The sequence below is a fragment of the Rhinoraja longicauda genome, chromosome 13 (genome assembly GCF_053455715.1).
Source record: "Rhinoraja longicauda isolate Sanriku21f chromosome 13, sRhiLon1.1, whole genome shotgun sequence".
Lineage (NCBI taxonomy): Eukaryota > Metazoa > Chordata > Chondrichthyes > Rajiformes > Arhynchobatidae > Rhinoraja > Rhinoraja longicauda.
In genome coordinates this window covers 136,505-164,137 of record NC_135965.1, presented here as the reverse complement: position 1 = coordinate 164,137, position 27,633 = coordinate 136,505, and the positions used below count along the sequence as shown (strand labels likewise).

General features: G+C 52.6%; 1 protein-coding gene across 1 annotated transcript; it reads right to left on the bottom strand.

Annotated features, from left to right (window-relative positions):
- Positions 1-22,256: 22,256 nt before the first annotated feature.
- LOC144599343 (uncharacterized) lies at positions 22,257-23,798 on the bottom strand. Its single transcript, XM_078410135.1, is given in 3 exon segments — positions 22,257-22,865; positions 22,867-23,120; positions 23,206-23,798. Coding segments are annotated over 3 exon segments (1,365 nt in total). The 5' UTR covers positions 23,708-23,798.
- Positions 23,799-27,633: the final 3,835 nt, after the last annotated feature.

Below are 27,633 nucleotides of genomic sequence, written 5' to 3'. Positions count from 1 at the left end.
TGTGGGCCTGGCAGTGGGCCTGGCTGTGGGCCTGGCTGTGGGCCTGGCTGTGGGCCTGGCTGTGGGCCTGCCTGTGGGGTCTTGCTGTGAGCCTGCCTGTGGGCCTGGCTGTGGGCCTGGCTGTGAGCTTGCCTGTGGGCCTGGCTGTGGGCCTGGCTGTGGGCCTGGCTGTGAGCTTGCCTGTGGGCCTGCCTGTGGGCCTGGCTGTGAGCCTGCCTGTGGGCCTGGCTGTGAGCCTGCCTGTGGGCCTGGCTGTGGGCCTTGCTGTGGGCCTGCCTGTGGGCCTTGCTCAGACAGTGGAGTGACTGAAGACCTCTCTTGTTCTTCCAGACTTGTGGGATGAGGAGTGTGAGAAGATGATCGACCAAGTCCAAGTGTTGTACATTGGGCAGAGTGAGCTGGAGACGGCTGAGGAGAGGGAGGCCTATCTCCACGAGGTGAGAGCTTCACTCCACAGTTGTTCTCATGTTGGCGTTTCTCGTTAAGGTGACCCTGCCCAGCCCAGCCAGCCATGTTTGTTCATCCTTTATTTACACTGACTTTCCCTCCCCCGTTAGTACCGATTGACCATTCACAGTTAACATCATTCCCTACTGTGGTTAATGTTGCTTCAACAAGTGACGTATGGAAAGTCAGAGTCATACAGCACTGAATCAGGCCCTTCTGCCCAACTCACCCATGCTGACCAAGATGTCCTATCTAAGATGGCCCGTTTGGCACATTTGCCCGTACGCCTCTGGACCTTTCCAGTCCATGGACCATACCTGTCCATATGTTTCTTGCATGTTGTTGTTGTACCAACCTCAACTACCTTCGCTGGTGCCTCATTCCATCTACCAACAATCCTCTGTGTGGAAAAAGTTGCACCTTGGGAGGCTATTAAATCTTTCCCCTCTCACCATGAATCTACTCTCTCTATTTCTTGATTCCCCTATCCTGGGGAAATGACTCTGTGTATTCACCTTATCAGACCCCCCATGATTTTATACACTTCTATAAGATCAGCCCACAACCTCATGTGCTCCAAGGGATCTAGTCTACCCAAACACTTCATACACAGGCTTTTGACTCCGGGTTACAGCCTCATTAACGTCTGCACTCTTTCCAGCTGAGGGTCACCCTTCCTATAGCAGGGTGACCAAAACAGAACACAATATTCCCAGTGCAACCTCACCAATGTTTTGTGCACTGTAACATAACAGCCCAACCACTGTGTTCAATTCCATGCCTGAAGTCCCCTCCACTACCCTATGTTTTTATGACACCATTTTCAGGGAACAATTTATTTGTACTCCTAGATCCCTCTGCTATACAACACTCCCCAGAGCCCTACCATTCACTGTGAAAGTCCTGTCCTGGTTTGACTTGCCATTATCCAACACCTGACAGTTATCTGAACTAAACTCCATCGGCCTTTCCTCAGCTCGCTCGTCCAGCTGATCAAGATTCCACTGTGATTCTTGATATCCATCTTCACTGTCCACGATACAATATATTTAGTGTCATCTGCAAGCATACTCATCATGCCTGGTACATTCTCATCCAAGTCGTTGATAGAGGTGATGCAGCAATTGGCCCAGCACCAATCCCTGAGGCACAGCACTAGTCCCAGGCCTCAGCATCAAAGGGTATGTGAGCTAAACCCAGTCATCAAAGTTTCTCCATCATCCCTTCTCCTTGAGTCTCCATCCTCAATTGGCATTGCTGGGCCAGCCCAAGTTAACGTACTTTGCCTTCTGCAGTCATGGTTGTTTGACTCTCACCAGATATCATTGATGTTCCCTCATTGACTCACTGCGATCTCTGCTCAGCATCAGTCGATATTTTCGGATGAATCATTTGGCGGTGATGATCATGTTTGGTGATACGGGATTTCTAATGTAATAAGTAGAAAAGATTTGCCTGTTTGGAAAGGAGAGGTTTCCCTATGTGTTCAGTGAAGGATATCCTCGAGCTTTGCAGGAAAGAATCTCCCGGTTTGTAGAACAATTACCAACGTTTTTGAGAAACAAACACTGTTGTATGGGAGGAGAATTCCACAGGTTTCAGGGTTCGGATATTCCAGTGGTGAACCAAAGGGGTGTACACAATGCTGGGGACACCCACCAGGTCAGGCAGCGTTGTAGAGGGGGAATCATGATTCACGTGTACAAATCGTTGGTGAGACCACACTTGGAGTACTGTGTACAGTTCCGGTCACACAGCTACAGGAATTATGTCCTTAAGCTGGAAAGGACACATCTGAGATTCACCTGGGTGTTACCTGGGTTTGGGATTTGAATTATCAGGAGAGGCTGGATAGGTTGCGACTTTTTCTTTGGAGCGTAGGAGACTGTGGGGTGACTTTATTGAGGTGTGCAATATGGCCTGGATTAAGTGAACACTCAGTCTTTTTCCCAGGGTAGAGGATTCAAAATCAAGAGGGCAAAGGTTTAAGATGAGACGTCAGGGGCAACAATTTCCATTCAACGTGTAGTCTGTATCTGGAATGAGTTGCGTGAGGAAGCTACAGAAGCAGATGCAATTACAACTTCCAAAACTAATTTGGACAAATAAACATAGCACAAAAAGTAAGGAAATGTGTGTTTGGTAGATTATTTCTTTGTTGTAACAATGCTTCTTGGCAATAAATCTTATACCGTTGGAAAGCCTGTTTATTTCCCTTTTAAATGGTGCCACATTTGTAAGGAACATGCATTTGTGGGATGAGCAGCAGAGCTGAGTATATGGGATGTGCCCATGAAAAATTTGCCAAATCTTCTCTGCCAATGCCAAACAGCTTATTCTGCTGTTGCTATTGACTCTTGTTTTGAGCTTCTGGTACCCCCAGGTGCTGACAAGAATGGGATGCCATCCCACAACAGCGTGTGACCAGGCTGGTGACCAGCATCAGGAGGAGGTGCCAGGCTGTTGTGGCTGTGTATGGTTCTTCCACACGCTACTGTGGCTCCTGTTTATTAAATGAATAAATTGTTAAATTGCCAATATGTCTTGTTTCTTCAGACCAATCATCCAATCCTCCAAACAACACCGAACAAGAGTCAATGGCAGAATAAGCTGTTTGGCATTGGCAGAGAAGATTTGGCAAATTTTTCATGGGCGCATCCCATATACTCAGCTCTGCTGCTCATCCCACAAATGCATGTTCCTTACAAATGTGGCACCATTTAAAAGGGAAATAAACAGGCTTTCCAACGGTATAAGATTTATTGCCAAGAAGCATTGTTACAACAAAGAAATAATCTACCAAACACAAATTTCCTTACTTTTTGTGCTATGTTTATATTGATAGGAACTGTTTAGAGGACTATGGACTAAATGCAGGCAAATAGCCAGAGGGTGGTGAATCTGTGGAATTCATGCCACAGACGGCTGTGGAGGCCACGTCTCTGGGTATTTTTAAAGCGGAGATTGACAGGTTCTGACAAGGGGTCGAAGGTTCCGGGGAGAAAGCAGGAGAATGGAAGGAAAAATAGATCAGCCATGATTGAATGGTGGAGTGAACGCAATGGGACAATTGGCCTGATTCTGCTCCTATGACTTAAGAAATAAGGCAAGCCCAGAATGCTGCATGGTAGACATGGAAATGCAAGCAGAGGGGCATGTTTGCATGCTGTACAACTCTACGACTATGAGAAACAGTAATGTTTCAGCTCAAAGATAATTTGTCAGAACTTGGTGAGAAAGAGAGAAGACAAGGAGACATTTGAGGTGGTGCAGCATGTGGAGCTGCTGCCTCACAGTATCAGAGACCAGGGTTCAATCCTGATCTCCACGCTAGCTGTGTGGAGTTTCCACATTTCCCCTGTGACCACAAGGGTTTCTTCTTGGTGCTCCAGTTTCCCCCCATATCCCAAAGACAGGCAGGCTTGTTGGTTAATTGGCCTTTGTAGATTGCTGCTAGTTTGTATGGAGTGGATGAGAAAGGTGGGTAACATGGAGATAGTGTGAACAGGGTTGGTGTGGACTCTATGGCCGAGTTTCCATGCTGAAGCTCTAAATTCATCTCAACTACTCCAGCCTGCTTTGGAGATGAGAATCCACTGCATTCAATAGGGGGCAGGGGTTGGTTCCATGGGTCAGCATGGAAGTGGTTGCCCAGTTGTAGCATAAACTAATTGTCCCGGTGTGAGTGGATGGGGGACACACCAGGATGAGGGGAATCTCGTGGGTTGAGGGGTCAGAATCACTGGATTGAGCTGGAGAGTCTGAGAGGAAAGCAAATTCCCCTCGTTTAAGGGAATGAAGTGGAGGATTTTGAAGCTGGGATCTCACTGGTCCAGGGGGAGAGGGCGTGGGATTTCCCTGGTGTGGTGGGGTGGGAATTCCCGTGGCTGGTGGGGAGGGCTGGATGGAGATATTTCCTGGTTTGTGAGGAATGGGACGTCTGATTTGGAAGGAAGGAATGGAATTCACGCCGTGTTTCCGGGAGGTTGTTCCTGGTGTAAGGGGAGGGCATCTCCCGGAGTTAAGCCATAGATTCTGTGGGTGAGGAGAGGAGGGGTTCTCCGATGTGCTGCTCGGGGCCACAATCCTCACAGTGCGGTCCCACCCTGGTTCTTCACCTCTACACCTGTCCCCTTCCACTGGTCCACAGGTGCGTCAGATGCTGAGAGAGCAGTTCCCCTGCAAGTACCTCCTGCCCAAGAACATTGGTCAACAGACCAGCAAATGCAGCAAGGGAGAAGGGAATTGAGCAGGAAGATCGTGGATTGTGATCATCTGATGAATGACAGGATGAAGGATGGTGGTGGGAGGAACGCATCTCTAGTTTACTTCATCTAATATTATGTAAATTAATTTCTGGTTTGGTGAGTGGTGGTGGGGAATCCAAGAGAAGAATGTCAATGGTGTGTGAATTAGCATCCAGCTGATGGTTATTCTGCAATCTCTGGGTGTGATAATTATCACATTATTCAGTAATTCTGTCAATTACAGCTTTGATAATGTCTCCATGATTTGATTTAATGTAATCAATAATGTGTTTAATTTAAGCAGCAATATTATTTCTGTACGCTGTTACATCTAAAGGTAGTCTGTTAATCAAGAACATCTTTCTATTTTCTTTTAACTAATACGTTATGTAACTGAAATAAATGTAACAAAAAAATAAATGCACGTATATTCCCAACAGATGTGGAGAAAGACTAATTTAAAGAGATTACTGACTCACAACTTGGTGTTGCTGTTGAAAGTGACAGTCTTGGTTTACAGGATAATATTGAGTCCGTAAAATGGCCAGAGTGATTGGAGTTTAATCCTGATTCTTGCGGCATGGTGCACTTTGTTCAGGTTTGTTAGAGTCACGTGTACCGAGGTACAGGGAAAAGCTTGGTTTGCCTGCTATCTGATCAAATCACTTACTGGTGTATTACTTAATACTACACATGGAATACTATAATACCTACACTATACATCCAATACGCACACACACACACATGTGTATATATATATATATATATATATATAGAAAAGCTTTTGTTTGCCTGCTATCTGATCAATCAGACAATACATGGATACAATCAATCAAGAATGAAGAGCAAGATATCAGAGTGCAGAATGTAGTTTACAGCACGGTAGCTAACAGTTCCAGAGAATAGGTTGGAGAAATGGGGCTGTACCTAAGCTTGTAGAAGGACCATGACAAATCTGACAGCAGAGGGGTCAAGAATGTTTAGTTTTTTAGATTTTTTTTAGATTTAGAGATACAGCACAGAAACAGGCCCTTCAGCCCACCGGGTCCGTGCCGCCCAGCGATCCCCGCACACTAACACTATCCTACACCCACTTGGGATAATTTTTACATTTGCCCAGCCAATTAACCTACATACCTGTACGTCTTTGGAGTGTGGGAGGAAACCGAAGATCTCGGAGAAAACCCACGCAGGTCACAGGGAGAACGTACAAACTCCGTACAGACGGCGCCCGTAGCCAGGATTGAACCCGAGTCTCCGGCGCTACATTCGCTGTAAGGCAGCAACTCTACCGCTGCGCCACCGTGCCGCCAATTGTGCTGTGTACCGGCAGTTGACCAATGACATTATGACGGTGCGTGGGATTGGGCAGATCAAATGGTTAGCAACTGGGAGCTCTAGTCCTGGTGCTGGAGTGGTGCAGTGGTAGAGTTGCTTCCTTATAACAGCAGAATCTACTACAAACCCAATGACTCCCACAACTATCTCGACTACACCTCTTCCCAACCTGCTTCCTGCAAAGACTCTATCCCCTACTCCCAATTCGTTGGTCGACCCGGCTTCTGCGACAAGATGAGGTGTTCCATCTGAGATGTCCTCATTCTGTAGGGATCAGAGGTTCCCCTCTCCCATCATAGATGAGCCCCTCACGAATATCTCCTCTGTACCCCGCAGTTCCGCTCTTGCTCCCCCTAATCACAACAGAGACCGAGTCCTTACCTTTCAGTAGTCGCATACCAACGGGATCCTACCACTAGTCACATCTTCCCATCCCCACCCCTTTCCGCCTTCCACAGAGACCTCTACAACTCCCTGGTCCACTCGTCCCTTCCCACCCAAACCACCCCCTCCCCAGGTACCTTCCCCTGCAAAAGCAGGAGATGCAACACCTGTCCCTATACCTCCCCCCTCGACTCTGTCCGGCGACCCTAACCGTCCTTTCAGGTTGGGCAGAGGTTCACTTGCACCTCCTGCAAGTGAGGTGCCTCCCTCGGTGGACAGGAGGGATCCTGTGCCAATGCTCTAGAGAACTGTGGGGCAGATCTCCAGTGCCCAACCAATACCCATTCAAGAGGCATCACTGGGGCAGCAGCTGCCTCATGACTGTTTCTTGGATCCTGCCATTCCCTGGCAGACTGCTCTGCCTGCAACATCACAGCAGCAACCACACCAAAGTAGCTGCCACATGACTGTTTGTGGGACCCTGCCATGCCCTGGCAGACTGCTCTGCCTGCAACATCACAGCAGCAACCACACCAAAGTAGCTGCCACATGCTTCAGGTCAGCAGCTACCACTGAACACAGGATCCTCACTGTCTCTCTCTATCTGCTCCAAACCATCCTTCCCCTCGTCTCTCTCCCTTCACCCCACTCATTATGTATTGGTTCCACATTCCTCTGAAATGCAGGCCATACTGAGGTGAGGTACAGAATAATGAATATTGCTTTGCTTTAGATATTGATGATGCCAAATAGATTTATTGTGCCTGGATTAGAGGGTGCAGGTATGAAGGGAGGTTGAATTAACCTGGATTGTTTTCGCTGCAATATTAGAGATTGACGGGGAACCTGATAGAAATCTATAAAATCATGAGAGGCTTAGACAGGGTAGACAGTCAAACCTTCCCTCCAGCATTGAAATATCAAAGATGAGGACGTAGTTTACGTTTAGGGGGACAACGTTGAAAGAAGAAATGTGGGGCAGTTTTTGACAGAGTAATGAGTACCTGAAACATGTTACCCGGGATAGTGGTGGAGGCAGGTACGATGGTGGCATTTAAGCAGATCTTGCACAGGCAGATAGATATGCAGGGAATTGAGGGAAATAAACCATGTACAGACAGAGGAGATCAGTTTAACGAGCAAAACACGGTGCTGGAGTAACTCAGCGGCTCAACAAAGTGCTGGAGTAACTCAGCGACTCAGACAGCATCTGTGGAGGAAATGGACAAGGCGACGTTTCAAGTTGAAATGTTTCTTCAGACTAATTGTAGTTCGGGTGGGGGAGGAGGAGAGAGCTTCAAAAAAGGTGGGACAGGACAAATCCTGGCAAGGGATAGATAGGTTATTGAAAGATGACTGGAGGAAGTAGTAAAAACTCAAGATGAAAAGGCAACAAAAGGATGTCAGATCAGGAGATAAGAGGAAGAGTGAAATGTAAAGCTGGAGGAAGAGGTGCAGGTGGAAGGGGACGGGGAGGGGGTGGAAGGGGGAATGGTAGTAGGAGGAAAAGCTGCAGGGAATTAAATGGAGAGAAGACAAAGGACAGTGCCCGTGACAGAGGTCCGTGCACATGTGTGTGTGTGTGTGTGTGTGTGTGTGTGTGTGTGTGTGTGTGTGAGTGTATGTGTGTGTGTGTGTGTGTGTGTGTGAGTGTGAGAGCCTGTGAGAATGTGTGAGAGAGACTGTGAGAATGTGTGTGCGAGCTGCAGTGTGCGAGAAAGAGGGACTGTGGGCCTGTGGGAGTGGCCGTGTGTGTGTGAGTGTATGTGTGTGGGAGAGAGTGTGTGGGTGAGAAAGAGAGAGTGGCTGTTTGTGTGTGACAGAGTGTATGAGAGTGGTTGTGTTTGAGATTGTGAGAGGCTGTGTGTGACAGGGAATGTGTGCGCAAGAGAGAGACTGTGGGAGGGGGGAGGGGAGGGGGAGGGGGGGGAGGAGAGGGTGAAGCACCAATGCAGGAGAGGTTTGGGCCCAACAGGTCCACTTTATCCCTCGGAATATTTCCCATTCATGTGCCTGTCCAAATATCTGATAAATGTTCTTATTTTATCCAACTCAACTATTGCCTCTGGCAGCTCGATCCACACACCCACCACATTCTGTATGGAATATGGCACAAAGAGCTGGTGTAACTCAGCTGGTCAGGCAGCATCTCTGGAGAATGTGAATAGGTGACGATTCAGGCCAACACCCTTCTTCAGACATATTGTAGGGGGGTGGGAGAGGAAAACTGGAAAGGGGCGAGGCAGGACAAAGGTAATAGGTGGACACAGGTAAGATTGGCAGACAGATGGTTGGAACAAAGGCCAGCAATAAGAACAGTAGGTGTGATACAGGCTTGAGGAGTTGCAGATTGTGAAGCCGCCAGCGCAGGTTACTCGCTATTGTGCAAACCTGGGCAACCACGCGGCTCCCCTTCCCAGCATATCTCACTCTACTCATGCCTAACATCACCGACTGTAGAATTAAAATACAGAGATGGCAACGAGGGGCCATCAGAGGAAGAAGTGTTGTCTCAGATCCAAAACCTGCATCCCGGAAGCACCCTACAGACCAGCATTCTGAGACCCATTGCCCATACAGGCTGTGCTGGAAACTGGCCGAGTACAGCGTTCTGGCAATGACACAAAGGAATAAGCAGTTCGGTATTCCGACTGAGCAGGTCGCAGGTCACATGTCACAGGTCACAGGGCACAGGTCGCAGGGCATAGCACTATTGCTGGCTGATCTGCTGCGTGGAAACAAACCTTCGTTTCATCTATTGTTTCCAGTTTTGCTTCGTCGAGGTAAGAAAATACTGGTTTCAAAACTGTTAATCAGGTGTATATATGGTGAATTTGTACAGAACTACGATGATTTTGTAGGTTTTATTGCTCTATGTTTCAGGGAGTGAGCGATATAGTGACTGAATAACAAGCTTTTCTTATTGTTCGGTCAGACAACATCTCTGAAGAAACAGAATGGGTGACGTGTTGGGTCGACACCCGTCTTCAGACTGTAGTTGTGGTATCAACAACTCACAGTGGGTCTGAAATATCATTTATTTACTTGTTTATTTTAAATAAATGATATTTCAGACATACTGTGAGTTGTTGATACCACAACTACAGTCTGAAGACGGGTGTCGACCTGTGCTCAGCCGGAATACTGAACTCGCTTTTTCACCTGCATCATCCTGACCGCGGTTTTCACCCACCCCAGGCAGAGTCGACCACTCCATCTGGAACTGGAGGAACTGCACACCGTGGTTAATAAACACCTGTGGGTGCACCCCTAAGCCTTTACCATCGTAGCCGGAAGTTCCTGCAAAGTCAGTCTGAAGAAATCACTCCCTGATGACCATCAACACATGTCCTCCAGCACCAGAGGATTAAACAACCTCTAATGTACGCCCATTAGAGATGCCTATCACTCCATTTCACACTTCCGGAAATCCGACCATTCAGCGGTGTTGCTTCTTCCTGCAAACAGACGGTAACTGAAGAGCACACCCTCAGTAGTGTGACCCCCCCCCCCCCCTCCCCACTGGCCGGGACCAGTCACCCACCTTCGTTCTTCCCGTATCATTGGCGTTACAACCACACTGATGTGGCGGAATCGGCCGCGTGGTCTGAGAGTGTTACTGACCCTTAAGACCTGGAGACTAAAACTGAGTGTGGCAAAAACCACCACAACGGCCTTTCACCTGAACAACAAGGAAGCTCAACGCCAGCTAACCGTCACCCTCAGTGGGTCACCCCTACCCTACAACCCATTTCCTATATACCTCGGGGTGAAACTAGATCGGCAGCTGACCAACAAGCAACACCTTGAAGCTCTCCATGCTAAAGTCTCGGCAAGGAACAACCTCCTGTGTTGCTTGGCCGGATCGTCACGGGGCACCAGGACATCTACTCTCCGAACCAGTGCTCTTGCACTCGTGTACATCGCCGCTGAGTACGCTGCCCCAGCACGGTGCCGCAGCGCTCATACCGGCAAGCTAGACGCCACCCTCCAATGACACCATGTGGATCATCACTGGCTGCCTACGCCCTACTCCCACGGATCTCCTGCTGGTGCTCGCAGGTATCGCACCCGCCAAGCTTCGCAGAGAGTTCTTCACTGGTGTGCAAGGCCCATCGGACACCATACATCCTTTGCACCACCTCGCCCAGGATTCACAGCAACTGGGACCTCAAGCCTGTCATCTCGTCACCCTTTCTCCCATCATGCAGCGACTCTCTGTGGCTCCGGTTTCAACATACTAGGAGCATGGAGAACCAGCTGGGAACAGACATCGCCACCTCCTCAATTCACTGTCGCACCGAACACCACAGCCCCACCCGGCTCGGACATGCCCCGCAAAGAGTGGGTCGCCCTGAACCGGCTCCACACAGGGGTCGGCCGGTTCAACGCCAACATGCATCGTTGGGGGTTGCGTCCATCAGCAGCCCGCGTGTGTGGAGCAGACCAGCAAACAGCGCAGCATGGCATGTTCGACTGCACTGTCCTCCGTCCCCCCTGGTGGAGGGGTAGACATCACGGCCCTCGACAACAGCACATTGCACTGGCTACAGCGCCTGGAGGGTGTTACATAACTCCTGCTGCCTCAAACGCAAGAAGACCCTGAATAATGTGAGTGAAATATCATAGATCGCGATTTAATGTTGATGGAATGGGCACAGCGTTACACACCTGTCAATAGTAGGTAGAGGGTCATTCACCAGCGGGTTGCATTGCGTCGGTTCATGGACCTACACCTCAATGGACCCGGTGGGCAGAGGGGCTTTTATCCCATGATTGGAAAGGCTTGGCGTGGAATCAATCGTCCGCTGTCATTGGCTTAGACTCTCTGAGATCGCGGTCATTGGACCCTGGGAGATCCTGCGATGGATGTCAAGAGCTGGAGGGGGGACCGGATAGACAGCGGCCGCCTGTGTTTCACTGGAGGGGGGACCGGATAGACAGCGGCCGCCTGTGTTTCACTGGAGGGGGGACCGCACAGACAGCGGCCGCCTGTGTTTCACTGGAGGGGGGGGGACCGCACAGACAGCGGCCGCCTGTGTTTCACTGGAGGGGGGACCGGATAGACAGCGGCCGTCTGTGTTTCACTGGAGGGGGGGACCGGATAGACAGCGGCCGCCTGTGTTTCACTGGAGGGGGGGGGGGGACCGGATAGACAGCGGCCGCCTGTGTTTCACTGGAGGGGGGACCGGATAGACAGCGGCCGCCTGTGTTTCACTGGAGGGGGGACCGGATAGACAGCGGCCGCCTGTGTTTCACTGGAGCCGGACCGCAGAGACAGCGGCCGCCTGTGTTTCACTGGAGGGGGGACCGGAGAGACAGCGGCCGCCTGTGTTTCACTGGAGGGGGGACCGGATAGACAGCGGCCGCCTGTGTTTCACTGGAGGGGGGACCGCAGAGACAGCGGCCGCCTGTGTTTCACTGGAGGGGGGGACCGGATAGACAGCGGCCGTCTGTGTTTCACTGGAGGGGGGGGGGGACCGGAGAGACAGCGGCCGCCTGTGTTTCACTGGAGGGGGGACCGCAGAGACAGCGGCCGCCTGTGTTTCACTGGAGGGGGGGGACCGGAGAGACAGCGGCCGCCTGTGTTTCACTGGAGGGGGGGGACCGGAGAGACAGCGGCCGCCTGTGTTTCACTGGAGGGGGGACCGGATAGACAGCGGCCGCCTGTGTTTCACTGGAGGGGGTACAGGATAGACAGCGGCCGCCTGTGTTTCACTGGAGGGGGGGGACCGGATAGACAGCGGCCGCCTGTGTTTCACTGGAGGGGGGACCGGATAGACAGCGGCCGCCTGTGTTTCACTGGAGGGGGGACCGGATAGACAGCGGCCACCTGTGTTTCACTGGAGGGGGGGACCGGATAGACAGCGGCCGCCTGTGTTTCACTGGAGGGGGGACCGCAGAGACAGCGGCCGCCTGTGTTTCACTGGAGGGGGGGGACCGGAGAGACAGCGGCCGCCTGTGTTTCACTGGAGGGGGGGGACCGGAGAGACAGCGGCCGCCTGTGTTTCACTGGAGGGGGGACCGGATAGACAGCGGCCGCCTGTGTTTCACTGGAGGGGGGGGGACCGGATAGACAGCGGCCGCCTGTGTTTCACTGGAGGGGGGACCGGATAGACAGCGGCCGTCTGTGTTTCACTGGAGGGGGGGACCGGATAGACAGCGGCCGCCTGTGTTTCACTGGAGGGGGGGGGACCGGATAGACTGCGGCCGCCTGTGTTTCACTGGAGGGGGGGACCGGATAGACAGCGGCCGCCTGTGTTTCACTGGAGGGGGAACCGGATAGACAGCGGCCGCCTGTGTTTCACTGGAGGGGGGGGACCGGAGAGACAGCGGCCGCCTGTGTTTCACTGGAGGGGGAACCGGATAGACAGCGGCCGCCTGTGTTTCACTGGAGGGGGGACCGGATAGACAGCGGCCGCCTGTGTTTCACTGGAGGGGGGACCGGATAGACAGCGGCCGCCTGTGTTTCACTGGAGGGGGGACCGGATAGACTGCGGCCGCCTGTGTTTCACTGGAGGGGGGGACCGGATAGACAGCGGCCGCCTGTGTTTCACTGGAGGGGGGACCGGATAGACAGCGGCCGCCTGTGTTTCACTGGAGGGGGGGACCGGATAGACAGCGGCCGCCTGTGTTTCACTGGAGGGGGGGACCGGATAGACAGCGGCCGCCTGTGTTTCACTGGAGGGGGGGGGACCGGATAGACAGCGGCCGCCTGTGTTTCACTGGAGGGGGGACCGGATAGACTGCGGCCGCCTGTGTTTCACTGGAGGGGGGGGACCGGATAGACAGCGGCCGCCTGTGTTTCACTGGAGGGGGGACCGCAGAGACAGCGGCCGCCTGTGTTTCACTGGAGGGGGGGGGACCGGATAGACAGCGGCCGCCTGTGTTTCACTGGAGGGGGGGGGACCGGATAGACAGCGGCCGCCTGTGTTTCACTGGAGGGGGGGGGACCGCAGAGACTGCGGCCGCCTGTGTTTCACTGGAGGGGGGGGGACCGGATAGACAGCGGCCGCCTGTGTTTCACTGGAGGGGGGGGACCGGAGAGACAGCGGCCGCCTGTGTTTCACTGGAGGGGGGGGGACCGGATAGACAGCGGCCGCCTGTGTTTCACTGGAGGGGGGGGACCGGATAGACAGCGGCCGCCTGTGTTTCACTGGAGGGGGGACCGGATAGACAGCGGCCGCCTGTGTTTCACTGGAGGGGGGGGACCGGAGAGACAGCGGCCGCCTGTGTTTCACTGGAGGGGGGGGACCGGAGAGACAGCGGCCGCCTGTGTTTCACTGGAGGGGGGACCGGATAGACAGCGGCCGCCTGTGTTTCACTGGAGGGGGGGGGACCGGATAGACAGCGGCCGCCTGTGTTTCACTGGAGGGGGGAACGGATAGACAGCGGCCGCCTGTGTTTCACTGGAGGGGGGGGGACCGGATAGACAGCGGCCGCCTGTGTTTCACTGGAGGGGGGGGACCGGATAGACAGCGGCCGCCTGTGTTTCACTGGAGGGGGGAACGGATAGACAGCGGCCGCCTGTGTTTCACTGGAGGGGGGAACGGATAGACAGCGGCCGCCTGTGTTTCACTGGAGGGGGGACCGGATAGACAGCGGCCGCCTGTGTTTCACTGGAGGGGGGACCGGATAGACAGCGGCCGCCTGTGTTTCACTGGAGGGGGGGGGGACCGGATAGACAGCGGCCGCCTGTGTTTCACTGGAGGGGGGGGACCGGAGAGACAGCGGCCGCCTGTGTTTCACTGGAGGGGGGGGGACCGGATAGACAGCGGCCGCCTGTGTTTCACTGGAGGGGGGGGACCGGATAGACAGCGGCCGCCTGTGTTTCACTGGAGGGGGGACCGGATAGACAGCGGCCGCCTGTGTTTCACTGGAGGGGGGGGGACCGGATAGACAGCGGCCGCCTGTGTTTCACTGGAGGGGGGGGACCGGAGAGACAGCGGCCGCCTGTGTTTCACTGGAGGGGGGGACCGGAGAGACAGCGGCCGCCTGTGTTTCACTGGAGGGGGGGGGACCGGATAGACAGCGGCCGCCTGTGTTTCACTGGAGGGGGGGGACCGGAGAGACAGCGGCCGCCTGTGTTTCACTGGAGGGGGGGGACCGGAGAGACAGCGGCCGCCTGTGTTTCACTGGAGGGGGGGGGACCGGATAGACAGCGGCCGCCTGTGTTTCACTGGAGGGGGGGGGACCGGATAGACAGCGGCCGCCTGTGTTTCACTGGAGGGGGGGGGACCGGATAGACAGCGGCCGCCTGTGTTTCACTGGAGGGGGGACCGGAGAGACAGCGGCCGCCTGTGTTTCACTGGAGGGGGGGACCGGATAGACAGCGGCCGCCTGTGTTTCACTGGAGGGGGGGGGACCGGATAGACAGCGGCCGCCTGTGTTTCACTGGAGGGGGGGACCGGATAGACAGCGGCCGCCTGTGTTTCACTGGAGGGGGGGGGACCGGATAGACAGCGGCCGCCTGTGTTTCACTGGGGGGGGGGGGGACCGGATAGACAGCGGCCGCCTGTGTTTCACTGGAGGGGGGACCGCAGAGACAGCGGCCGCCTGTGTTTCACTGGAGGGGGGGGGGACCGGATAGACAGCGGCCGCCTGTGTTTCACTGGAGGGGGGGGGACCGGATAGACAGCGGCCGCCTGTGTTTCACTGGAGGGGGGGGGACCGGATAGACAGCGGCCGCCTGTGTTTCACTCATGGTGCAAAGTTATTTCTGACGCGAAACACTGCGGTGACCGGATATTTCGGGCCGCTCTTCATCTGATCCCCGAACCTGCACTGAGTTGTCGCATTAATAAAGGTGTTCGTGCAGCAGCTGACATTACTCAACAAAAGTCCGAAAACAATTACATCCTTTCTTTGTCCCGCCCCTCCCCTGACATCAGGTCTCCACCCGAAACATCACCTATTCATTCTCTCCAGAGATGCTGCCTGACCCGCTGAGTTACTCCATCATTTTGTGTCTACCTTCGATTTAAACCAGCATCTGCAGTTATTTTCCTACTCATGACTATATCAGTTCAACACCGATTAACACATAGAATTATTAAACTTGAATAGTTCTGCTCGCTTACCAGGAACTCCAATAACGGCAATGATCACATATATTATTTTATCGATCCCAAATATCTCGCAAGCATTTTATATCAGCAAAATGTCATTGTGACCGATGGGTAATCTCCCAAAATGAAATGTTAGGGCAGAATATTCCGAGTGATTTTATATTATTTGCCATCTTTGCTGAGACAGTGAAGTTAAAAATAGTGGTTTCCAAATTATTCGCAAACAAATGACCAAGTGAAATTCTTGTTGGGAAAATGTGTGATTAATGCAGGGAATTCCTTGAGCAAAGACTGGGTAGAATGGCGACACTGATAGATGGATTTGGGGGCAGCATTTTTTTCCAGCATGGAGGATATTGTTTTTAAGTCCATCAGACTTAATTCTCCACTCCATGCTGATTGGCTTATTTCCTTCTATCTGCTTCCTTTGGCAAGGCAATCCCAAATACCCGGCTTCCCGCTGCCGGGTGTGAAGATGTACTGGGCTACATTCCTCGCTGGTTAGCGAATGAGGGTAATAGGTCGCCTTGGGATTACATTCCCCTCCCCATTCTGCTTCTCATATGATCGGTACTATTCTGACTTTTAACTCGGGCCCACAACGCTGGCGACCCTGCACCAATCGCTCCATGTCAGACTATAATTATATATTTTTAGATTAAATTCATTTAAGCGAAATAGGAGCAATAAAGTTATCTGCCCTAATCACTTTATAGGTTCACGGCACTCAATGAAAGGAAAATTGGCGCTGCATCTTGTTTAAATATATAAAACATTATGTTGCAAAACACTGCAGTTTTCGCAGATTTTATCGATTCCGATTTTTCGCAGAAGAAACATGCTGTTTAGGTTCGTCATTTCAGTAACCATCTGTATCTCATTGATATTCTTCTGAATTCGCAGCCTGTCCCATCGTGTGGTAAATCACTCGGATCAAGTGCGTATAAAATGAAGCGCTTTGCATTCCTTCGAAAACATTACGAGGATCAAGGAAATGGCAGAAGAGTTGAACAGGTACTTTGGTTCTGTCTTCACGAAGGAAGACAAACAATCTCCCGGATGTACTAGAGGACAGAGGATCTAGGGATCTGGGAACTGAAATAAATCTGCATTTGGCGAGAAATAGTATTGGGTAGACTGATGGGACTGAAAGCTGATAAATCCCCAGGGCCTGATGGTCTGTATCCCAGGATACTCAAGGAGGTGGCCCTTGAAATCGTGGATGCATTGGTGATCATTTTCCAATGTTCTATAGATTTAGGATGAGTTCTTGTGGATTGGAGGGTAGCTAATGTTATCCCACTTTTCAAGAGACAGGAAACAGGGAATTATAGACCAGTTAGCCTGACATCGGTGGTGGGGAAGGTGCTGGAGTAAATTATTAAATAAGTAATAACTGCATATTTAGATAGCAGTAAAAGGATTGGTCCAAGTCAGCATGGATTTATGAAGGGGAAATCCTGCTTGACTAATCTTCTGGAATTTTTTGAGGATGTAACAAGTAAAATGGATGAAGGGGAGCCAGTGGATGTAGTGTATCTAGACTTTCAGAAAGCCTTTGATAAGGTCCCACACGGGAGATTGGTGAGCAAAATTAGAGCACATGGTATTGGGGGTAGGGTGTTGACATGGGTAGAGAATTGGTTGGCAGACAGGAAGCAAAGAGTAGGAGTAAACGGGTCCCTGTCACAATGGCAGGCAGTGGCGAGTGGAGTGCCACAAGGCTCGGTGCTGGGGCTGCAACTATTTACAATATATATTAATGATTTGGATGATGGAATTAAAAGTAACCCTTGCAAATTTGCAGATACCTCAAAGCCGGGTGGCAGTGTGAACTGCGAAGAGGATCCTAGGAGGTTGCAGGGTGACTTGGACAAGTTGAGTGAGTGGGCAGATGCATGGCAGATGAAGTATAATGTGGATAAATGTGAGGTTGTCCACTTTGGCAGCAAAAACAAGGAGGCAGATTATTATTTCAATGGTGTCAGATTAGGAAAAAGGGAAGTGCAACGAGACCTGGGTGTCCTTGTACACCAGTCACTGAAAGTAAACATGCAGGTACAGCAGGCAGTGAAGAAAGTTAACGGCATGTTGACCTTCATAACGAGAGGATTTTAGTAGAGGAGTAAAGAGGTCCTTCTGCAGTTGTACAGGGCCTTTGTGAGACCACATTTGAATTATTGTGTGCAGTTTTGGTCTCCTAATTTGAGGAAGGACGTCCTTGCTATTGAGGCAGTGCAGCGTAGTTCACCAGGTTAGTTCCCGGGATGGCGGGACTGTCATATGAGGAAATATTGGAAAGATGGGCTTGTATTCACTGGAATTTAGGATGAGAGGGGAGGCCATTTAAAACTAAGGTGAGAGAAAACTTTTGCACCCAGAGTTGTGAATTTGTGGAAATCTGCCACAGAAGGCAGTATAGGCCAATTCGCTGGATGAATTTGAAAGAGATTTAGATCGAGCTCTGGGGGCTAGCGGAATCAAAGGGATATGGGGAGAAGGCAGGCACGAGTTACTGATTGTGGGTGATCAGCCATGATCACAATGAATGGCGGTGCTGTCTCGAAGGGCCAAACGGTCTCCTCCTGCACCTATTGTCTATTTTTCTATGTTTCTCGGACTGGGTGCCATTGACTAGTGGTGTGCCTCAGGGTTCGGTGCTGGGCGTGTTACTGTTTGACATCTATATCAATGATTTGGATGAGAACATACACTTAAGATTAGCAAGTTTGCTGCTGATGCAAAAACGGGTGGTTTTGCAAATAGTGAAGATGGTTGTGAAAAATTGCAGCAGGATCTTGATCGATTGGCCAGGTGGACTGAGGAATGGTTGATGGAATTTACTATAGGGAAATGTGAGGTGTTGCCTTTTGGGAAGTCTGACATGGGCTGGACCTACTGGGCTCTGGGGAGTGCTGTAGAGCAAAGGGATTTAGGAGTGGAGTGCACGATTCCTTGAACGTGGATTCGCAGGTAGATCGGGTGGTTAAATAGGCTTTTGGCACATTGGCCTTCATCGGTCAGAGTATTGATTATATCAGTTGGGAGGTCACGTTGCAGTTGTATAAGACGTTTAGAGATTTTGTGTTCAGTTCTGGGCACCATGCTGGAGGGAACATGTTGTCAAACTGGAAAGGGTGCAGAGGTTTGCGAGGATGTTGCCAGGACTAGAGGGTCTGAGCTGTAGGGAGAGGTTGAGTAGGCTGGAACTCTATTCCTTGGAGTGCAGGATCTTATAGAGGTGTATAAAATCATGAGAGGAAGAGATCGGGTAGATGCACAGAGTCTCTTACCCAGTGTAGGTGAATCAAGGACCAGAGGACGTAGGTTTAAAGTGAAGGGCAAAAGATTTAATATGAATCTGAGGGGTATTTTTTTCAGACAAATGGTTGTGGGAGCATGGAACAAGCTGCCAGAGGTAGTTGAGGCTGGGAATATCCCAAACAGACAGGTACATGGATAGGGCAGGTTTGGAGGGATATGGACCAAACGCGGGCAGGTGGGACTGTTTCCACACTGTATCATTCCATAGTATGACTCTATGACATTCTTAATTGCTCATGATAGCTGTAGATTAACCCCAGTGACGCTGACACGCGCAGAATCGTCTGAACATCAACACCTCCGTCTCTAAAAATGGCTTTCATATACCAAAGTGAATGACTGTATTTTTTCCAAAAAATGCAGTTCGCGTAGACTGCAAGCTGTTCACGTTAAGGTATAAGTGAAAGGACGACGTGTCCGGATGCATATGCGATTTTTAGGAATTGTAAACCAATACTAAATGATTCTATTGCACCTGGGAATTGACGCTGTTTTCTTGACCCTAGCGATACACCGCTGGCATGTCTGTGACCGAGTTCTTCCTGGTAATCGCTACAAGCAACCGCATAAGCTGGTCTACAATAAAGACACTAAGTGATTGAGTAACACATTGGGTCATGCAGCAACTCCAAACGTGACGGATCCGGACCCTCCTTCAGACTGAATATGGTGGGGGTGGAGAATGCTGGGGGAAGAGAGTGGGAAAGGGGAGCAAAGGTAACGGCTACCTGTATTTATGTTTCATCGGCTGACGTGAGTCATATGCGTCTCGCAGGGAACCAATATCAATAAAAGCTTTGCAGATTTGAAAGGAGTTGTGTACGTATTGAAATGTTCTTTTGTGGTAGAATGTGAACAATATCACGTGAATGTGAAAACCCTGATGGTTATAGAAACATACATAACAGACCAACGCGGCTCGTTTCCCCATTAAGTTATTTGTAATTAAAGGAAATTAACCCCCCCCACACACACACACACATGCGCGCACACACACGCACACACACGCACACACACACAACACACACACGCACGCAACACTCACACACACACCTTCCAGGCAGTTCAAGTGCTCATGTGGAGAATTCTCAATGTGTGTCTTTCGACCCTCACTTTGGCAGAGGACTACTTTCTCGCATTCAATTGCTCCATGGATAAATTAATATAGTCACGTCACTCTAGGATGCTAACTACATAGAAATACATCCGTTGTTTGTTGACACTTCTGAAACAGATATGTTTCCTGCTATCTATACTATCCGTCCCCCCGGTAAAACAGTAACAGTAATCAATTATTAATCACTTCAAAAACAAGATTTTGAGATCCAGTCCCAGGCAATGGAGCTCACCATAGTTTACTTATTTTTGCGGCTGCATTAACTTATCTGTTTAACGCTTTCTTGTTATGGACATCGGAATTTAAAATGCAAAATCTTCTATGATTCTTAGCTTTCTATGACTATTAATATTCATTTTTACAAAAGCATGCAACTGAACGTTGATAATTCCTTTGGAATTACTGCTTGGTTCATCGTGTCTTGAATGGTGGCTACAGAAGTTTCAGCGTCGCTGCTATTGGGAAAGTTTCCTTTCAGGCTATGGAAATATTGTGTAGGAAAAAAGCTGCAGATGCTGGTTTAAATCGAAGGTAGACACAAAATGCTGGAGTAACTCAGCGGCTCAGGCAGCATCTCGGGAGAGAAGGAATGGGTGACGTTTGGGGTTGAAGGGTCTCGAATGGGTGACGTTTCAATCTGAAGAAGGGTCTTGACCCAAAACGTCACCAATTCCTTTTCTCTTGAGATGCTGACTGAGCCGCTGAGTTACTCCAGCATTTTGTGTCTACCTATGGAACTATTGTGATGTATGATGCGGTCTCCTGTTAGGAGACATGAGTGAGCAAAGAATATTGCCTGAGAACTTTAAGGCGACCGGGCTATTCTCACTGTGTTGGTATCCCTGTTCACAGCCGTTGTTTAATCCCAATGGTTCACAACTTTGCTTTGTCAATCTTGTCAATCTTGCAAGTTAATCCATTGATCGGAACCTGATGGCTTTTTATTTTGTATTTTATTTTATTTTATTTAATATTTGCCTTCTGGTTGACGACTTGCCGAAAGACGTTAATTCCGAATAAGTAACCAGTCATTAATTTGCTTCCGGTACAAAATAAGGGGATGTAATTACATCTCACTGGCACATTGTAGCATGACCTAGCACAGAAAACTGACATTGAATTCATCTGCATAGTTCATTATATCGTCCAAGAACAAAGATAATGGCTACTTATTTTTGCGGCTGCACTAACTTATCTGATTATGGGGAACAAGGAAATGGAACAAGGAAACGGTACTTTGGTTCTATCTTCACGAAGGAAGACACAATCTCCCAGATGTACTAGAGGACTGAGGGTCTCGGGAGACAGAGGAACTGAAAGAAATTTGCATCAGGCGAGAAATAGTATTGGGTAGACTGATGGGACTGAAGGCTGATAAATCCCCAGGGCCTGATGGTCTGCATCCCAGGGTATTCAAGGAGGCGGCTCTAGAAATTGTGGACGCATTGCTGATCATTTTCCAATGTTGTATAGATTCAGGATCAGTTCCTGTGGATTGGAGGGTAGCTAATGTTATCCCACTTTTCAAGAAAGGAGCGAGAAAGAAAACAGGGAATTATAGACCAGTTAGCCTGACATAGCAGTAAAAGGATTGTGACTGAAGAGGGCCTCCATTCCTTGCAGCATTTTGTGTCCACCTAAACAGTGCCTATCCACGGTGCGGTGTGCCAGCAGGCTGGAGGAGCGGGCAAAGGCCTTGCCACAGAGCAGGCAGGTGAAGGTGCGTTCGCCGTTGTGGACGCAGCAGGTGGTCCAGGCCGGTGAAGCCCTTACCACGGGCAGGGGAAGGGACGCTCACCGCTGTGGGTACACCGGTGCTGCCATAGGCTGGACTTGCGGGTGAAGCCTTTGCCACAGTCGGGGCACATTCAGGGTCTCTCTCCGGTGTGTATCCGCTGTTGCGCTTCAGACTTTAGTGATACAGTGCGGAAACAGGCCTTTCGGCCCGTCGAGTCCAGTGATCCCCGCACCTGAACACTATCCTGCACGCACGGGGAACAATTTACATTTATACCAAACCAATTATCCTACAAACTTGCACGTCTTTGGAGTGTGGGAGGAAACCGGAGCACTCGGAGAAAACTAACGCAGGTCACGGGGTGAACGTAAAACTCTGTACAGACAGCACCCGTAGTCAGGATGGAACCGGGGACTCTGGCGCTGTGAGGCAGCAAGTCTACCGCTGCACCACTGGGTGTTTAAGAGGCTTCTAGACTGGCACATGGATATACAGGGAATGGATCACTCTTGAAACGCTTCCCGCAGTGGGAAGAGCCGCTCGCCGGCGTGGGCCACCGGTGCTCCCACAATCCCAGCGAGCTGTCAAACGCCTCACTGCAGTACTGGCAGCCGTAGGGCTGGCCACGTGTGTGCACGCACTGGTGAGACAGGGCGTGAGAGTGCACGGCAAAGCGCTCGCCACTCACCGGGGATGGGGACGGGATGGTCGCCGGTGTGCACCCGCTGGTGGCTCAGCAGGCTGTTGGAGCTGGTGTAGTCCCTGCCACACTGGGCACAGGTGAAGGGGCGCTCACCGCTGTGGGCCTGCTGGTGGTTCAGCAGGCTGGAGGAGCTGGTGTAGCCCCTGCCACACTGGGCACAGGTGAAGGGGCGCTCACCGGAGTGGGTGTGCCGGTGCTCCACCAGGTTGAAGGACTGGGAGAATCCCTTGCCGCAGATGCGGTAGGTGTACGGCCGCTCCACGGTGTGCAGGCGCCCGTGCTTCTTCAACTCCGGCATCGATTTGAAGCCTTTGCCGCAGTTGGAGCAGGTGAAGGGCCGCAGGTGATCCCACTGGTGGCTCAGCAGGCTGGAGGAGCGCGTGAAGCCCCTGCCACATTGGGCGCAGGTGAAGGGCCGCTCACCGGTGTGCAGGGACCCGTGCCGCTGTAGCTCCGATGGCCAGGCAAAGCTCTTGCCGCAGGTGGAGCAGCCATAAGGGCTTCTCGCCCGTGTGCACGCGCTGGTGAGACAGGCCATGGTAAAGCGCACTCCACACACTGGGCAGGGGAAGGGCCGGTTGCCGGTGTGGCTGGCGCTGGTGAAGGAGCGGGTGAAGCTCTTGCCGCAGTCGCCGCAGGTGAAGGGCCGCTCCCCAGTGTGCAGGTGGAGCAGGTGAGGGGCCGCTCCCCAGTGTGCAGGTGGAGCAGGTGAGGGGCCGCTCCCCAGTGTGCAGGTGGAGCAGGTGAAGGGCCGCTCCCCAGTGTGCAGGTGGAGCAGGTGAGGGGCCGCTCCCCAGTGTGCAGGTGAGGGGTCACTCCCCAGTGTGCAGGTGAGGGGCCGCTCCCCAGTGTGCAGGTGAGGGGCCGCTCCCCAGTGTGCAGGTGGAGCAGGTGAAGGGCCGCTCCCCAGTGTGCAGGTGAGGGGCCGCTCCCCAGTGTGCAGGTGGAGCAGGTGAAGGGCCGCTCCCCAGTGTGCAGGTGGAGCAGGTGAAGGGCCACTTCCCAGTGTGCAGGTGGAGCAGGTGAAGGGCCACTCCCCAGTGTGCAGGTGGAGCAGGTGAAGGGCCACTTCCCAGTGTGCACCCACTGGTGCTGCCGCAGCCTCGATGACTGGGCAAAGCTCTTGCCGCAGGTGGGGCAGGTGAAGGGCTTCTCGCCCGTGTGCACCCGCCGGTGGGTCTTCAGCTCCCGTGCCGTCTTGAAGCTCTTGCCGCAGTTGGAGCAGTCGAAGGGGCGTTCTCCTGTGAGCACCCGCCAGCGGGTCTCCAGCAGGTACGGCTGATGCCAGCCCTTGCCACACACGTCGCACTCATAACGCTTCTCCTTGTTGGCCCCCGTCATGTGGTCCTCCACCGAAGCTCAGCCCGCACACCGAGCAGATAGGGGGGTTCACCGGCACCTGGCCGCCCTCAATGGCCGCTCACGTCACCGTCTCTCCGTCCACAGCAACGGCTCCTAAACCCTGCAGGAGGGAAACACACAGGGTTAACAAGCTGGCAAACAGGACATTACTAACGTGAACATCACTAGTACTTGAAGGTGAGGGGTGGGGAGCGAGGGGGTGAGGGAGAGGGGGTGAGGGGGGGTTGAGGGAGTGGGGTCAGGGGTGTGGGGGGTGAGGAGCGAAGTGGGGGAGGGTGGGGGTCGAGGGGTGTGGGGGGTAAGTGGGGGAGAAGGTGAGGGGAAAGGGGGGGTAATGAGGGAGTGCGGTGTCAGGGGTGAGGGTGGGGGTCGAAGGGTTTGTGGAGAGGGGTCTCGGGTGAGGGAGTGGGGGAAGGGTGAGGGGATGTGTGAGGGTGAGGGGCCAGAGGAGGGACCAGGGGAGGGGGCCAGGGGAGGAGCCAGAGGAGGGGCCAGGGGAGTGGCCAGGGGATGCACCGACCTGGGGGCGCCGAGCATCCGTGCACCGCACCGAGCCACCCGCCAGCACGTGAGCCGCCCTGCGGCGTGACGTCACCGCCACCTGTCACGGCGCAGGGCGGCTCGACGCGGTGCCCGGATGCTCGACGCCCCATGTCCCCTCGCACTCCCCTCCACATCCTCCCCATCACAGCCCGTTCTCCCCCTCCCCCACCCCGCTCCCCTCACCCCCCCACCCTCATCTCCCCCACATCCACCCCGCTCCCCTCACCCCCCCCCCCCCCCCTCCCCTTCAAGCACTAGTGATGTTCACGTTAGTAATGTCCTGTTTGCCAGCTTGTTAACCCTGTGTGTTCCCCTCCTGCCGGGTTTAGGAGCCGTTGCTGTGGACGGAGAGACGGTGACGTGAGCGGCCATTGAGGGCGGCCAGGTGCCGGTGAACCCCCCCCCCCATCTGCTCGGTGTGCCGGCTGAGCTTCGGTGGAGGACCACATGACGGGGCCCAACAAGGAGAAGCGTTATGAGTGCGACGTGTGTGGCAAGGGCTGGCATCAGCCGTACCTGCTGGAGACCCACCAGCGGGTGCTCACAGGTGAACGCCCCTTCGACTGCTCCAACTGCGGCAAGAGCTTTTTGAATTGGTCGAGGCTGAGGCAGCGCTGGCGGGTGCACACGGGCGAGAAGCCCTTTGACTGTTCCACCTGCGGCAATACACTCGGACTATCTCCAACATCTCCCTACCATTTCTGGATCTCACCATCTCCATCACAGGAGACAGACTAGTGACTGACATCCACTATAAACCCACTGACTCACACAGCTATCTGGACTACACTTCTTCCCACCCTGTCTCCTGCAAAAAGTCTATCCCCTACTCCCAATTCCTCCGTCTACGCCGCATCTGTGCCCGGGATGAGGTGTTCCACACGAGGGCATCAGAGATGTCCTCATTCTTCAGGAAACGGGGCTTCCCCTCTTCCATTATAGATGAGGCTCTCACTTGGGTCTCTTCTACATCCCGCAGCTCCGCTCTTGCTCCCCCTCCCCCCATTCGTAACAAGGACAGAATCCCCCTCGTCCTCACCTTCCACCCCACCAGCCAGCGTATCATCCGCCAACATTTCCCTCACCTCCAACGGGACCCCACTACTGGCCACATCTTCCCATCCCCTCCCCTTTCTGCTCTCCGCGAGACCGTTCCTCCGTAACTCCCTGGTCCACTCGTCCCTTCCTACCCAAACCACCCCATCCCCGGGCACTTTCCCCTGCAACCACAGGAGATGCAACACCTGTCCCTTTACACCCCCCCCCCCCTCAACTCCATCCAAGGACCCAAACAGTCTTTCCAGGTGAGACAGAGGTTCACCTGCGCCTCCTCCAACCTCATCTATTGTATCCGCTGCTCTAGATGTCAACTTCTCTACATCGGCGAGACCAAACGCAGGCTCGGCGATCGTTTCGCTCAACACCTTCGCTCAGTCCGCCTTAACCAACCTGATCTCCTGGTGGCTGAGCACGTCAACTCCCCCTCCCACTTCCCGTCTGACCTATCTGTCATGGGCCTCCTCCAGTGTCATAGCGAGGCACAGCACCTCATATTGGAGGAACAGCACCTCATATTTCGCTTGGGCAGGTTGCAGCCCAGCAATATGAACATTGACCTCTCCAACTTTAGATAGTTCCTCTGTCCCTCTCTTCCCCTCCCCCTTCCCAGATCTCCCTCTGTCTTCCTGTCTCCACGTATACCCTTTCTTTGTCCCACTCCCCTGACATCAGTCTGAAGAAGTGTCTTGACCCGAAACGACACCCATTCCTCTCTCCTGAGATGGTGCCTGACCTGATGAGTTACTCCAGCATTTTGTGATACCTGTGTTTGTATTAATTGGAGTTTAGAAGAATGAGAAGGGATCTTATAGAGACGTATACAATTTTAAAAGAGTGGACAAGCTAGAGGCAGGAAAAATGTTGGGAGTCCAGGATCAGGGGCCACAGTCAATGAATAAAGGGGAGGCCATTTAAAACTGTAGTGAGAAGAAACTATTTCACCCAGAGAGTTGTTAATTTATGGAATTGACTGCCACAGGAGGCAGTGGAGGCCAATTCACGGGTTAAATTTAAAAAGAGAGTTAGATAGAGCTCTACAGGGCTAGTGGAATCAAGGGATATGGGGAGAAGGCAGGCACAGGTTACTAAAGGGCCTGTCCCCCTCAGGCGATTTTAAGGCGACTGCCGGCGACTAGGCTGTCGCCGAACGTTCACCGTTGTGTCGCGGGCGTGATCGTGAGGAGTCTTCAATGAGTTGTAGCGGATCTCGGCGCGTCGCGGAAACAATTTCCAGATAGAAATTTCTCGTTGACAGCTGGCTTGTGGCCAGGTATCGTAGCTTATTGCGGGCGCTGTCGCATGCTGTCCCCAGGTTTGCTAGGTTGTCGCAGATGCATTTAGAAGCATGTAATATTAAATTAAGAAAAGGCATTTGAAGACATCAGAAGATAGTTTTGTTTAACCAATTTATTTACCGTCAGGACATTTGACAGGTAGATTGGAGGCGGCAGTTTGACGGTCAGGTAAGCGTGGGAATTTTGCGATGTTTCCGAAGACGGTGTCATCTCTGAGCCAGCTGCTAGTTTCACAAAAAAAGTAACTTGTATCGACCAGACTCAGCATTGTCGTGGTCATTGTCGTAGGGTAAAAGAAAATTTCGGCGATCTGCTACGCCTTTGACAGTCACCGGCAGTCGCCAAACAATTCGCCTAAGTGGGACAGGCACTTAATTGTGGATGATCAGCCATGATCACAATGAATGGCGGTGCTGGCTCGGTGCTTTTTCTATGCTGAAGTCTTGCACTCAGTGTAATTCCCTTGATCCTGTATTTCTACACTGCGAACGGATCGATTGTCATCGTGTGTTGCTTTTCTGCTGACTGGTCAGCGTGCAACTGCAGCTCGGTACACGTGACAATAAACTAAACTCAACCCTCCCGCCGGGAAGGGGCGCTGCTGGTGGAGGGACAGAGGCAATGCACCACGGCCTCCCGCTGGCAAGGGGCGCTGCAGAGACCAAAGCGCTGCACCGCGGCCTTCCGCCGAAAGCGTCGCTGCAGGCGGAGGACCAGATGCGCTGTACCGCGGCCTCCCGCTGATAGAGGGCGGTGCAGTCGGTGGACCAGAGGGCGCCCAGATTTCCTTCCCTCCCTCATTCACTCACATCCTACTCCTCGGGTCGCCGGCCACAAGATCGCCCTCGGGAAGGGAGGAGGGGGTGAGGGAAAGGACACAGGGCCAATCGCTGGCGGTTGTTCCCGACCTGAGCTCCCGGCGCTGAGCGAAAGGAACGCCTCTTCCCGTCGGCCGCGGCGAACAAAGTGACCGACGACCAACTTACGGTCAGCGCCAGCGGCCAATGG